The 13859-nt window shown below is 43.0% G+C and overlaps 1 protein-coding gene across 3 annotated transcripts in view; it reads right to left on the bottom strand.

Moving 5' to 3' along the window:
* Positions 1–37: 37 nt before the first annotated feature.
* The window catches only part of sphkap (SPHK1 interactor, AKAP domain containing), a 34428-nt gene continuing 20606 nt past the window's right edge, over positions 38–13859 (bottom strand). Inside the window, exons 4-12 of one of the 3 annotated variants that reach the window (XM_022192567.2) lie at positions 12581–12640; positions 12048–12188; positions 10732–11002; positions 5389–8758; positions 3794–3955; positions 2719–2802; positions 2145–2194; positions 1458–1642; positions 38–1208 (exon numbers count right to left, since the gene is read on the bottom strand). In XM_022192567.2, coding sequence (XP_022048259.1) covers positions 1053–1208; positions 1458–1642; positions 2145–2194; positions 2719–2802; positions 3794–3955; positions 5389–8758; positions 10732–11002; positions 12048–12188; positions 12581–12640 — 4479 coding nt within the window. In that variant the 3' untranslated portion in view covers positions 38–1052. The remainder of the gene's footprint in view (positions 1209–1457; positions 1643–2144; positions 2195–2718; positions 2803–3793; positions 3956–5388; positions 8759–10731; positions 11003–12047; positions 12189–12580; positions 12641–13859) is intronic. The other 2 variants (XM_022192568.2, XM_022192569.2) reach the window with 2 other exon arrangements.

Here is a 13859-nt window from a genome sequence, read left to right on the forward strand (position 1 = left end):
GCTGTTCTGTTGAGTGTTAGAAATCATACATTCTGTCTGTATTTCACATCACAGAAATTTATTGATGTCAAAAGATAAATACATTCAGTTCTACTGTGACAGAGTTTACAGCTGAATTGTGTGCTTTTTTCCCCCAATGCTGATATAACACTAGATTACCACTAAGTAGAGAAATAAACAGACCAAATCCACATACAAATTCAACATTACAAACCTTACTCTGTCTTTCGGACATAGTAAAAGCTAAATAGAGCAGTCCACTACTCCAAGGTGCAGCAGTTCCAAATCTACAGTATATACAATACAGCTATTCAAAATAATCAGTTCTCCAGTAACATGAACAAAATAAGATACTTACTTGGAACTGAATTTAAGTCACAAGAGAGGTGGTATGTTGGCCAATGAACACAACAAAGACATGGATGTTTTGATTATGTAAAGCACATGTGTACTTCTAAGTGGCTATCAGAAGATACTGAAAGAGCTTTTCTGGGCTTACATTTTAACAGCCTCTTTTATAAAGTAGTTTTAATACAAAAGGTTTGAGCATGTCGAGTTGTGGGGAGAATTCAGTCTGATTCTCCTGTGTTCTGTAGGTAATTTGCTTCACATGTGTTCATTTGGAATAAATAAATAAACCTAATTTGGCTGTGAGAGTCTCTAAATATATATTTATATATAATCTGGAGCAGTTAAAACCTGCCGACTATAATCACCTCAGGGCTAGTTCATTCCCATCAGGAATGTCCAACCCATATACCAAGAGTTTGCGCTGTTTGAGTGTAAGAGAAGTAAGTCTGAAACATGCTCTTGTTAAAGGGAGATTGGTCCATTCATAGCTGCAAACAAGACAAAAGACAAAAGAAAAAACACAACCTTAATGGACGAGGTGAGAGGTATGAATTTCTCAAGTATGCTGATTGCATGGTGCTTTCAGCTTGCAGTAGGAGACACTTGGTGTGATGAGACATGATGGGGCAAACAGTTAGGAACATGTGAGAGATGAGTGAGCATTTGTTTTTTTGTCTGCGATATGAGGAGGTTAGTAAGTCCTAAAGGGTCTCCAAAAGCCAATCAAACAGGCTGGACTGGAGAGACCGGCCTGCTTCTTCCTCTTTTTCAGCTAGCTTACAGAACTGAACCACAGCGCTGAATAAGTCTGCAATCCGCCATGACTTCTGAGACATCAGGTGGACCACCCTCTGGAACTGAGAGAACAAACAACAAATCCAACAGTCAGCATAAGGTCTTCATCACATGTGTGTAGGAAGAGTTCCCTATTATTTACCTATTCCATGTTATATAATAATAAAATAATGAGATAATATAATCTGATGTTTCACCATGCACTGGAGTAACATCTATGGGTATAATAATACAATCAGTAACATAACTGATGAAAATAATCTGGCTCTCTGCTTTTGCTTTTTATTTGACTTTCCAACTCCCGTTCCTACCTTCACAAGCCTTGTCTCTTTGGACTTCCTGAAGTAGAGAGCGGGAAGGCCCAGCTCGGAGGCAGCGATCCACTGCAGAGCCACTCTGAGCTCGGAGTCCACACACTCTGGCTCGAGGTCACAGTTTACCACCAACATCTCCCTGAGGTTGGCACTACCGCCTGCTGTCCTCGCTGAACTGCCCTCTAAAAGATCAAAGGTAAAACTGTACTGATGGTCATCGCACCTTGATGTTAACTATGTTGCCCTCACCATCAAAGCACTGTGGGACTGCCCTGACAATTCATCTGTTCTATGCTCGCTGGGACATCAAATGCTAACATGCAAGGCCTTTGCACGCCATCACACACAACATGTTCAGCTTCATGAAATAAAAATATCCTGAGCACAGTCTTGGTTTGGGATAATCTTTGTTGCAGTGTGTGCCATTAAACAAAGATGAACTCTGTGTTGACACGCTTTGGGAACTGTGGACCATTTTTAATTATATATGACCATCCTGGATTCAGACAAGAGGATAGCTTATATTCAAGCACATCCATTTAAGGTATTAATCACAGGAACCCAGCACGCACTCTACCTCTGTTCACTTACGGGCTCCTGGTGAGTAGTAAGAAAGGTAAAACTGAAGGAGGTGAATAATTACCCAGTGGATGAGACAACTTAAGAAACCATGACTACACTTACCATAGATACTCTCCTTGGCTCCTGCCAGGTGGACTTTCTCAGTTTCCTCACTGTGATACAGAAGAATATAGAAAACTGAAAGTTACTGTAACATACATTATCACTTTAAAGAATGGTTTAGGATGACACTTTATGCTTCCTTACTTTCTTGCAAAAAGTTTGATGTGGGAAAACCTGGTTAGCTTAGCTTAGCAGAAATACTGAACAGTTTAATTGATGCATAATAACAAAATTCAAAAATTAAATATTGTAGTTTTACAGGAATCAATGTCACAGCAAGAAAGTGAATATATATATAGTCTGAATTGTTCACATATTCCTTTTATATTAGTAAATACTATGCACTGTTAATAAAAGAAGAAATACAGCAGAGTGGAGAGGCCTATAAACAAAACATTATTTTCCTGTGCTTGAATGACGTGCTGGACAGGCATGTCTAATGGTAAGAACACACAAAAAAAGCAATGTAGTATCTGAAAATGTTCTGTCATATCAAAAAATGTCATTATAAACATGAGATTGAAACAATAATGAGAAACATCTCAGCACTGGGCGGTGACAGTGACATATATACCTGATTACTGTGCTCTGAGTGGGCACATCAGAAAAAGCATCCAGGTCTGCAAGGCCTAAGCTAGATGTGCTGCTTGTCCCATTCCTGTAAACCAATTTGAAAAAAGAAAAAAGAAAAAAAAAAGACAGAGCCAGAGACAGTGTCACTTGTATGTTGTCTCAAGACATCCAACACGATCGCTGAAGAGAACAAAAACCAAGCGCAGCGATGCGGGTCATGTTGTTCGTTAGCTGGTGATTAACATATAAATAGCAGCTGCAGCAGCATTGGACACTCAAGCTGGGAGAGCTGGTGAATTTTGTCTGGCAGCGAGTCCGCCTGGACATGGGGATGAGGAGATCTGGAGGTAGTTTAGGTGGGAAGGGGTGGACAGGCAAGGCTGGCAGCCATGCCCTAGTGTCACAACATGAATCAGGAATGAGGTGGAGTTAAAGTAAGCAGGTAGATGGAGAGGTTGCAAGGAGCAGCAAGTGTAATGGGGGTGCAGACGGCTACCCTTGCAGTTGAGCCTGGTATTGTTGTCACACTGAAAAGTATCCGGCTTCCTCTTTTGTCTTTATACTACACATACCACCACCTTTAGAAATAAATGGGTTTCAACATGCATTTTACTTGACACTAGCAGCTTTAATTGTCATTATTATGGCATATAATTTGTTTTTTAAGTAAAGCAGGGCATTTTCATCTGCTATTAGCAGTGTCATTATCATCATTATCACTTTCACTGGTGAACATAGAGTATTGACTCCACACCATTGGCTGAGTAAACAAATGAGAATTTAAAGAAATAGAAAATGATGTAGCGCATGTTCTGAAGTAGTCTTTTGCTGTGCGATGCCACTGCACCCTTCTACTGCAGGTAGTGTGGGTGCAGGCAGGGTCTAGTCCTGTATGGCTTTTTGCAGTGAGCTCTCTGCCATACACTGCTTTAGCAGGTGTGAATATTGCAGCAGCGGGGAATAAATTGGCATTGACGCAGGAGAACACAAGTGTCAGTAGCAATGGGCCAATGAGAGTGGGGTGAGGGTGGGAATAGCAGTGTTTGGAGCAGTATCAAGGAGCAACGGTTACTGACCCCTCGCTCAGCTGGATAAAACTACTGGTCTCCTCGTGGGGGTCATCCTCGGGGGTTATATGAGACCAGCTCCCCATGCTCTCTTCACTGCTAGCACTCATAGAACGCTTGTCCCTCTTCACTACTGCAGCCACCGCCACAGCTGGCCTGTCCCTCTCACTGCTGGGGAGAGCAAACCGCAAGATGGTGGGAGTGACCATCAACTGCTTGTGCACCGTTTCTGCTGCAATGTGTAGTTAATGTTGGCCACTGTTCCCATTTTTCACCGTTCAAACCAAAGTGCATCTTAAAAGGTAGTATCGGAAACAGTTACTATTACATACATGACAGACATACAGCAACTTCTTACAAATGGCAAACATTTGGACTTGGAAATGAGTGTGCTCCACATCAAAAGAAAGTTAATTAATTTCAGTAGTTTTAATTCATCGGCAAACTGCATTTCCCATGGGCACTGTTGGGTTTTCACAGTTTTTTTCAGGAAACTGATTAAATTAAGTCATAATCAGATGATTGAGGGCTGCCATCCTCGACAAGTCAACAGGGAAATCAGGTTTTATTGACTAGACGAGTGATTAAGTTCCAGTCTTACACAGGGGACAAAAAGATGCACTCCACTTGTTTCTGGATTACATGTATTGTCAAGTGAAAAGGAGCATGTCTTGTGACTCTCCCGTGACCTGGGAGACTTTCAGTGTTTCCTCTCATTCACTCTTGAATATGGCTTACTTGGGGGATCTAAATTTGATTACAATTCAAAATAAATTATTTTTCTATACCCCCACATAGTTTCTATACTATCTATATGCATGCTTCTCTTGCACATTAGCAATACTACTTATACATTTTCAGTTGTGCCTTTTGACTCTAAACTGCGACACTTTATGCTCCATTCTTCATCACCCCAAAATATCTACTAAAATGTCTTCCGGGACAGTCTATGTTCTCATCTTTACTCTGAGAGGACACTCAAGGTACTTTGTCTTTTTATAATTAGAACAAATCTTGCCACCTAGTTGTGTCCTTGTCTTTCTAAAATGTCATTCTGGGTAGAATATGACATTTAATGTAGTTCTGTCATTCTAATCTAAATACCTCAGAGTGTTTTGTGGTTTCAGCACATTGGCCAAGCGTGAGTGCAGCTTGTACTGATTAAGGAGAGTTCAACAACCCCTCAGTGGATAAAGGATGAAGCCAATAAAAGCTTTCTGCACACACAGTACATCACCCAGACAGTGTGAGTCACAGCCTAGCCAAAGGTTTGTCAAACCTCACACACTGCTAAAAATAGATTAGTTTACACCAGAAATAGATCCTCTGTGTGTCTGACACGCTTTGATCAAACACTAAGAATAACTTTAGTCCCTGGATTTATTTGTTTACTGGCATTTTTTTTAATTTTTTTTATTTTTTACAACTCTAGTGTTTAGTTTAAAAATAACCATTTCTTATTTCTCTCTCTTGCACTAGGCAGACACATTGATCTCTTCTTTTATATCTACAATATGATGATTCTGCTGCTGGGCTATTAAAAACCTTTCTACCTGAAGCAGGAGTCTGACTCTCATACAGAACGAATGTGAGCTGTGTAATACCTGCTGCTGTTGGCAGTAGCTCTCTCTGTGCGCTTGTTCGCTGACATGTCTGATGATGTTTCTTGAGGTCCTCCTCCTGTCCTATCAGGGTTTAAAAGATTCTCTTCATCCCTCTGATCTCCCTCAATGTGGATCAGCGGCACATCTCTGGGGCCCCTCGTGCAGGGTGCACCGATGTCACTTGCCCCAGATCCTACTGCAGTGACAGCTTGCTCCTGGCTGGACCTACTCCTACTGCAACTTAGATGAGATTGTTTGAACCCCCTCCTTTTCTCGCCAACAGGCATATACGGCCGTGGGTGCAACCCAGGCAAACCCCCAGCTACATCCTGCTGTCCCCCAAGTGCAGACTTGCCAATATCTACAATGTCCGCTGCCAAGCGATTTGCAAATTGCTGCACATGGGGCTGAGAGTCTCCTGCAGCCTCCAACTCAATACTGTCCTCTGGATCAGCAATGATCTTGTTTTTTCGCATCAAGGACTCAATGGAACTTGACCAGGTCTCATGAATCAGCATATCAGTAATTTGGTCAGTTTTACCTCTTTGATAGAGGCACGAGTCTGACTTACACAGTCCTGTGGCTGACACTGTGTTGGCAGGGTAGATATTTAGTGTGTCTCCATGCACATTGCGGGCAAATCCATCAAAGGAGTTGGCTTTAATGGGTGAGTTGACAGTCAGTCGTGAGTCTGAGGAACGTCGGTCTGGGACAGAAGACTGTCGTATACAGAAGGGCGTTCTTGGAGAAGGTGGGAAGAGGCTGTTGCTCCACTCTTTAGTCTTGGCAATGCCATATTCTTTGTTTTCCTTATCCATATCCTTAAGCATAAATCTGTAGAACTCCTCTGTGATGCTCTCTGTGCTGGATTGTTTCGACAGGCAGGATGAGGTCCTGACATTAAGGTGACCATTTTTCTTCGTTGCAGCCTGTTGCACAGCTGCAGCAAGGATGTTGCTGGCATTTTTTCCTGCGTAGTAGTCCAGCAGAAGGTCAAATTCTCTGCCTTCAGTCTCCATCTGGTTAACCATGAACCGTGAGAACTCATCTGTGATGCTCTCGCAACTGGACTGCTTAGAGATCGAGCTACCACGACTCAAGTTCTGACCTAACCGACTGCCAGGGCCCAGGGTGTTGGGCGTTCCTGAGGGGTCTGCATCTTCTTCTGGAATGCTCTCATAACTAGATGCCTTGCCACGGCTCCACCTCTCACACTGCAACCTGCTGCGTTGCTGGCCTGTTTTGGAGGTATCCACCACATTGAGTTCAGGGCAGTTCATGATCCTGGCTGTGACTTCAGAGGCAAACAGAGCAAATGGGTCCTGTGGTTCATCAGGGTTAACGGACTCATCCACAACCCGGTTGACCAGCCGCTCCATTAGCTCTGGTTGTTCCTCTGTTTTCCTTTTAATCTCACTGAGGCGTGGTGCCCGATGCTTTTTGGAGGCTGCATTGCTGTTCTGGCCATCTTTTCTCCTGAGCACTGTTCGGCAAGCAGGGATCAAGTAGGCTTCCGGCCCTTCGGTTGATGCACCTTTAAGAGCACAGAACCAGGGTTGCTTCCCAGTAGAGTTTTCCAGACAGATGGCTGCTAGTTCTGTGGCCATAGACACTACTGTAGCAGCCAAATCATCAGCATAGCAAGTAATAGGTGTTCTGGATTCCGAGTCCATTCTGAAAGAGAGTAGAGAACTGCAAGAGTTGAGGGAGGACTGGGGGGTGAGGGAGGACTGTCTACTGTCGCTGCTTGTCCCTAATCGGCCCCTCCTCTCTGTGCTGTGAAGTGGGATTTCACTTAAAGGTTCTCTGATGGCACCACTGCCCTGCTGGATCTGCTGGTAGTCAGACAAGTCTTTGGCCTGCAAGGAGATGTGTTTGGACTGAATTTGTCTGCATAATGACTGCTGCTGTTGCTCTTTGTTGTTGACTGTGGTGGAACATGCAATAAGATCACTTTCATCAAGCATGTATTTCTGCTTCAGGCCTTGAACCGCTGAAAACTTATCTGTGCAGTGTAGCATGCCACTGTGGCTCTCACTATTAGTGGACTGACTATGGCCAATTAAGCACTGTAATGGACCTAATGGATCCTTGCTTGCAGCAAGCTCTTTTGCACAAGTGTCACCCTCTTGTGTTTCACTTGACCCTTGGTCACATCTTGAAATGTGACTGATTTTTTTCTGTGTCAGGCACAGAATATCAAACAGCAAATTGTTTACACTGTCTTGCATAAACACCTGAAGGCTTGGCGCATCTTTTCCAGCACCCTCGAGTTCCTTTTTCTTTTTTGCCTTCTCTAAAGCATGCTTGAATAGGCTGTCTGCCACCTCATTTATTAAGTCATCCATCTCTCTTTCATCCATGTAGCATTTTTTTGGACATGTTATCCCGTCTACTATCTTATTATGTGTGGTCTCTAGCAGGTGAGCTACACTCCTGTAGCCTTGTGGTTGAGTCAGCACCTCAGCTGCTTCCCTGTGCAAGACTTCGGCAATGTTGGCACGAAATGCTTCAACGCTGGTACCCTCTGCGATACTGCAGTGCAATGTGAAGGCAGTAGAAGCCTTGGCAGCAGACATAAGACCCTGTGATGCTGAGTAGACTTCAGTGGAATCTGCATCAGAGTCGCCAGCTTCTCCTGATTCCTCTGTTAGCTCCACAGCTGCTACCGCACCGGCTACCTGAGCCATGCCGCACATAGCTGAGGAGAAGGAATAGTCACCTCTCTCCTCTTGTTCCTGCATCTCCTCTTCTGTGTCCTCTTCTGAAACAGATTCAATGGCAAGTTGTTCTGTTAGCTGTGGGGTAGTAATGGTGCCAATAATACTAGCAGCGCAGGCCAAAGCCACTTCTACATGTTTGGATGCATGTCCTCCATTGTGGTGCAGAATGTGAGATTGTGTCCCAGTCTGTGGCATTTCTCTGGCTTTGGCAGTGATATTGTGGTCGGGTCCATGAGACACCTGGGTCTCTGGCCATTCTCCAGCTCCATCAGAACTGTCTGGGCTCTGGACTATGACAATTTTAGGTAGTTCAAAAGAGCAGGTGCGCTGCTGAGAAGGCTCTTTGGTCTTTGACGGACTGTTGCTTTTGGAAGGGCGACTAGAGAGTGACACACTGACAGCTGCCTCGGAAACAAAGGATGTTTCATCTTGAGAAAGTCGTATGAAGGCATCTTGCAGTACTGACTCGGCCAGATTGGTGGCATAGTGACCAGCTGATTCCTTAGTCTGGATGCTTGCGTGCTGGTGACCTTCCTTCTTCACCTCAGTATCCTCCTTGTTCAGCTGTCCCCTGTGACATGCAAGTCTGACACAGTGTTTCTGTGCAGCCTCTACCAAGTTCTCTCCCAGGTCACCACTCTCTGGCTCTGTGAAAAGATGAAGAAACAGACAGGGAAAAAATGTCCACACTGATTAGAAAGCAGCTCTATCAGTTTCTAAAATGTCACACAAAGAGTATAACATTGCAATGTTTTACCCTTCACCGACTATTGACTTTGGGTTATGTCTCGTTTGTCCCATTCAATTTCCCTTTGGACAAATTCTCAGAGACTTTTTTCCTTCCAACACATTTTGTGTTTATCACCAGAGTAACACAGGGGCAATAAATATATACTTGTGTTTCTCAAGTGCTATTAAGATATTTCAGTGCTTGTCACACAGTTTCCTCAGTAGTATTGCAATAAATACAGGATTTACTTTCACATAATACATTACATTTATATTTCCAACTTTATGTGTGGTCAATAAAAACTAAAATGACCAAAAATAATGTTGACAGTGTGAAATATCGAATCATAGTTTGATGTCAGCAATGACTTCACAATAGTTCTTAAGCTTGCAATAAATGTATTTTAAGGTCTTTAAAGCTCTACAGTATCAGTTCAGTGTGTGATATAAGCAGACTTTCCTTACTTTACCAAGGAACACGGCGGAGCTATGTGACGATCAGCGTTGTTTTGTCTGTCTGTCTGTCTATTAGCAACAATGCTCAAAAATGGACTAACAGATTTGGATGAAATTTTCAAGGAAGGTCAGAAATGACACAAGGACCAAGTGATTAGATTTTGGCAGTGATGCAGTTTATAGTCTGGATCCACAGATTTGTTAAGGATTTCTGTATCATTATTAGATAGTGGCACGGTGTCACTGTAACTATGACAACAAGTGAACACTACATCAGCTGCCTGTGGATGATCACGATTGCAATTCTACTACAAATCGACCGCTACGGACATAACGGGACGTATCCGTTGGAAATAGGACAAGGAACAATTGATTATATTATGGGGGTATTTCCGAGTCCCATCAATTCCTGCCGACTGCTACATATTTATGTGACACGACTCTGTATCCGTACATAACGTACACATGCATAACGCATGCCTGTGTTCAACACAAGGTCATTTTGTTTGTGGGTACATCTATATTAAATGGCCACATTCTATGTTGCCGTGATTTCTGATCATCAATAACTAGTAAACAAATGCTGCATTTAATAAAAAAAAACAAAAAACAAACACTGCATTTCTGACAATGTCATATGAGGGAATGAACAGCCTTGGAGGGGTACTGTGCTCTCTGAGTGCTTTTCTTGTTTCCACTGTCATCATCATCCAGTGGGCTAAGGCCTTACTTACAATGAGCCTGATATGCCTCAACACTACAACCACTGTTACACCATGTATGCATAGCATAGCAGAAAACATGTTACAGGAAATGACCTAAATCTGAATATTACATTGACTCAGTGTGCAGTTGGCTGCACTGCATGATATTTCCGATGCAGAATTTTCTGTAAGGAGTTCAAAGGGCAGCATGCTGACTTGTGTCGCAGGGTGGTGAGGCTGCTCAGGCTGTATAGTGCCATGCCTACATGGGCAGATGGAGAATTACAATTCTTGAACACCTGTGTTGTTATTCACTGGGTCTGACAAAAGGCAGAAAGCAGGTTAAAGGCTACTACGAGGATTTTAGTAATGACAGAATCATACAAATGCTCACTATGCGTGAACATGTAAAGAAAATCCAATACATAAATGGATTTTTTTTTCAGAGCTATGACTACACACAGTAGATAAAGCAATTTATCCACATTAGCATGATGATGAAGCATTGGGTGACACAGCTGTAATTTTTTTTTCTCGTATGCATAAATGAAAGTCAAGATTTTCTAGAGGGTTTGGCAAAATACTCAGAAACCTGTTTTGGATCAGCATCAAAAACGAATGAACTTGATCAGGGCTTTTTGCAAGTTTTCATCAAAACTATGTTTAGACGTTGACTTTTCCTGCCAATTATAACACACTAACGCCGCCTCATTGGACATAATGAGACTCACCATTTCTGAAGCCATCATCCTCGCTGTCATCTCCAAGGTGTTCTGAAGCAGTCAGGAAGTCTTCTTCTATGGAGGAGATGGAGCGATTGGTGTCATCATCGATCCGCTGACCAGCGACTCGGCCCTGCTGAAACTGCCGCTCTTTTCCCCACTGCAGGCCAATCAGGAACTTGTTGATCTCAAAGATGATGCTGCCAGGTGGTGTGGAGCGCCTCTTCCCTGAACACTGAACCAAGCACACTCCTGCACTTCTGTGCTGCTGTTGCCCACCCTGAATGGAACATGTACAGATAACCATTCTGCATTATGCACAAGTACACACAAAAACATATGCAGTAAATACATTCTCATACATGTCATATACTGTGTACTTAATTGTGTATGTCTACAGGTATTGGCACATATACTATACACTAAGTCTGCACACATCACAGCATTAACAAATACATTGAGTCATAATCTATGATACTGTATTATAAAAATCTTATGTGGTCCTCATCCCTGGTTTTCTTCATTTTATTCGATATACTATAACTCTGTGGACCTGCTCATGCAAGTTTAATTCTCTGTGCAGGCTCCTCAGGCTGCGTATTGATTGTAACAGTGGTTTCATACAGTGATGTATTTGGTGAGCTTCAAAAAGAGAAGGGAACACTGTATTTCAAGAGAAATATCAAAACTGAAAGGCATATTAGCCGCTCGTATGCCTGTATTTCTTTTTACGTCTGTAAAACTTTAGAGCATTCTGAAATAAAAATGTTGAATGTTTTTCATCAAGTCCTCCATTATTCTGAGCTTGCAGGTGTGTTTCCTTTAAATGCATCTGTCTAACACATCCTACTCATCATGAAGTGTTATTTTCTATGACATCTAGGGATGTTGAATCTGCATTAAAGGTACATTTACATTGTTCGCGTCATTAGCAATGTAAACAAAATGTAACTTGTAATCACATTTTCAATATTTGTAACATTTTCTGACATACTTTTACACCCATTATCACTTATTGGCTCAGTTTTCAGTGAACGATCATAAGACTATATTTTGACCAAGCAGCAAAAATGACAGATGAGCCATATTTTGACCATAAACACAAGTCCAATCAGTGTCTGCCATTTGCAGAGATGAGACGATGCTTTCACAGAAATGAGGATAATTACTACATAAAATGAGTGCATTTTGTTATGTGGATTTTTCTTAGCACAAAATGTTCCAATGTAATAACACAAAATTGCTGTACATTAGAACAGCTTGCTCCTCTCTGCCTCACAATCCAGACCCGCTAATTCAAATCCTGCAAATACTTGCAAACTTACCTGTGGGGGGGAGTGTGGGTGTGACTGGCAAGCATCTGAGGCTTCGAGGCCACCGAGCAGCAAGATCTCATTTTCTTTCGGCTGGTGGACAGTCAGTAATTCAACAAGCTTTGGCAGGTCTGGAGACACTGATGCCAGTTTCTGCAAGATACATGCCGAGCACAGAAACAATGCTAGACGATAGAACAAAATGCTTTTCTTCAAGTGACTTCAAAACTGAACAAAATGTGTTTGTTCTCTGTGGTTCCGAGTGAGAGATGCTTAATTATAAAATCTGAGAAGTCTTGAACCATGTGGAATGACTATTGGTTGCCCACCACCAGCTACAAAAGGCTGCAAAATCTGCATATTATCTAAACAAATTGGCCTCTAATTCTGGGTAATGATCTTGAATCCATGGCAACTGAGCCTTTGTGTATGTGTGAAATACAATGAACAGAGTTCCTGCAAGATGAAAAGTGGGCAGGAAAGAACAGGATAGTGAGCAGGAGGGATAGCAGGAGTGGATGAGTGTGCACAAGGAATGCGCTCACCTTGATGCTTTTGTCATCACGACAGTCTGTTTTCTGAGGGTCCAGATTTACAAAACAGATCTGAGAGAGAGAGAGAGAGACAAGACGCGGGGTATCAGAGTGACAGTGTAAAAGGGATGATTTTACTACAAATGCTAAACAGGAGCAGAGTAAAAAGTGTCCCAGATGTCAGACATGAGAGTGCTGTGATGATGAAGTTTCTGCAACATATTTCCAACTGCCATTTCACAAACTCAACAAACCCAACAGTATGGCTGCTTTTGTCAAAGTGACTCGCCATTATAAACTACAGCAGCTGTCTGTTATGTCTCAATAACCACTGTATGGCACCGTCTCTCAATGGCAGAGCCCTCTCCATGAAGTCTTTCTTGTCTCTCAGGGGCTTCTAGCAGCTGGTGTAAACCAGAAAAGATTTTCTTTCCCTCTCTGTTCTTCCACCGTCTGTACTCCGTCACAGTGCCTCTGTCACACTCTCCACCTCCCTCTCCACCTGCCTCACATGCCTTCGCTTCGAGCTGCTGGTTTAATGGTCTGTGATGGAGTCCTCATGTCAGAACGGGGAGTCTGGGACTGTCCAATGGCTGCTGTTAGATTCTACAGCTCGCAGCCTCTGATCTAAGTTGGCATAGCCAAGTTAGTCCTGTGTGGCTAAATGAATAAAGCACAGCTCCAACAGCTTCTAAGGGAGGGGGGTAGTCCCCACTCGAGCAGCCACACTCACTGTGTACTGTGGAGTGCTCTGGGAGAAGCGATACATTTGCATCTCAGTCACGAACGCATACATTTCTGTGTACGTCTAACATCTAAACGCTAACATGCTTGTCATTACTAATCAAAATGTGAGTCACTGAGGCAGTCTCTCTCTTTTCAAGGCAAAACACGCACAGGTGGGATCCTGCTTTCTCTCTTTTACCTCCGCCATCTCCAGCTCCAACAAGTCCTCCAATTCATACGACCGCATCGGTCGTTTTCACCGTGCACCGGAATACGACCTATGCCGTCGTATGAACGTTTGCGCCCCTACGGGGAAAACGAACGCATTACGGGATTTAATTCGCAAAACGGCTTTTCCGTCGCAAAACGGCTTTTTTCTCACTTTCCCAACACGTTTTTAGGGTTATGGTTAAGGTTAGGGTTAGAGATAGGGACAGGGATAGTGTTAGATAAAAGTTTGTTCATGATGACGTTTCACCTGCGACTCCAGAGTGTCGATATTTACTCAACCGCTAGAGGTCGCATAGTCAAAACGTAACACTGGGTCGTAATACTGGCATGTACA

Source organism: Acanthochromis polyacanthus, chromosome 13 (assembly GCF_021347895.1).
Source record: "Acanthochromis polyacanthus isolate Apoly-LR-REF ecotype Palm Island chromosome 13, KAUST_Apoly_ChrSc, whole genome shotgun sequence".
Lineage (NCBI taxonomy): Eukaryota > Metazoa > Chordata > Actinopteri > Pomacentridae > Acanthochromis > Acanthochromis polyacanthus.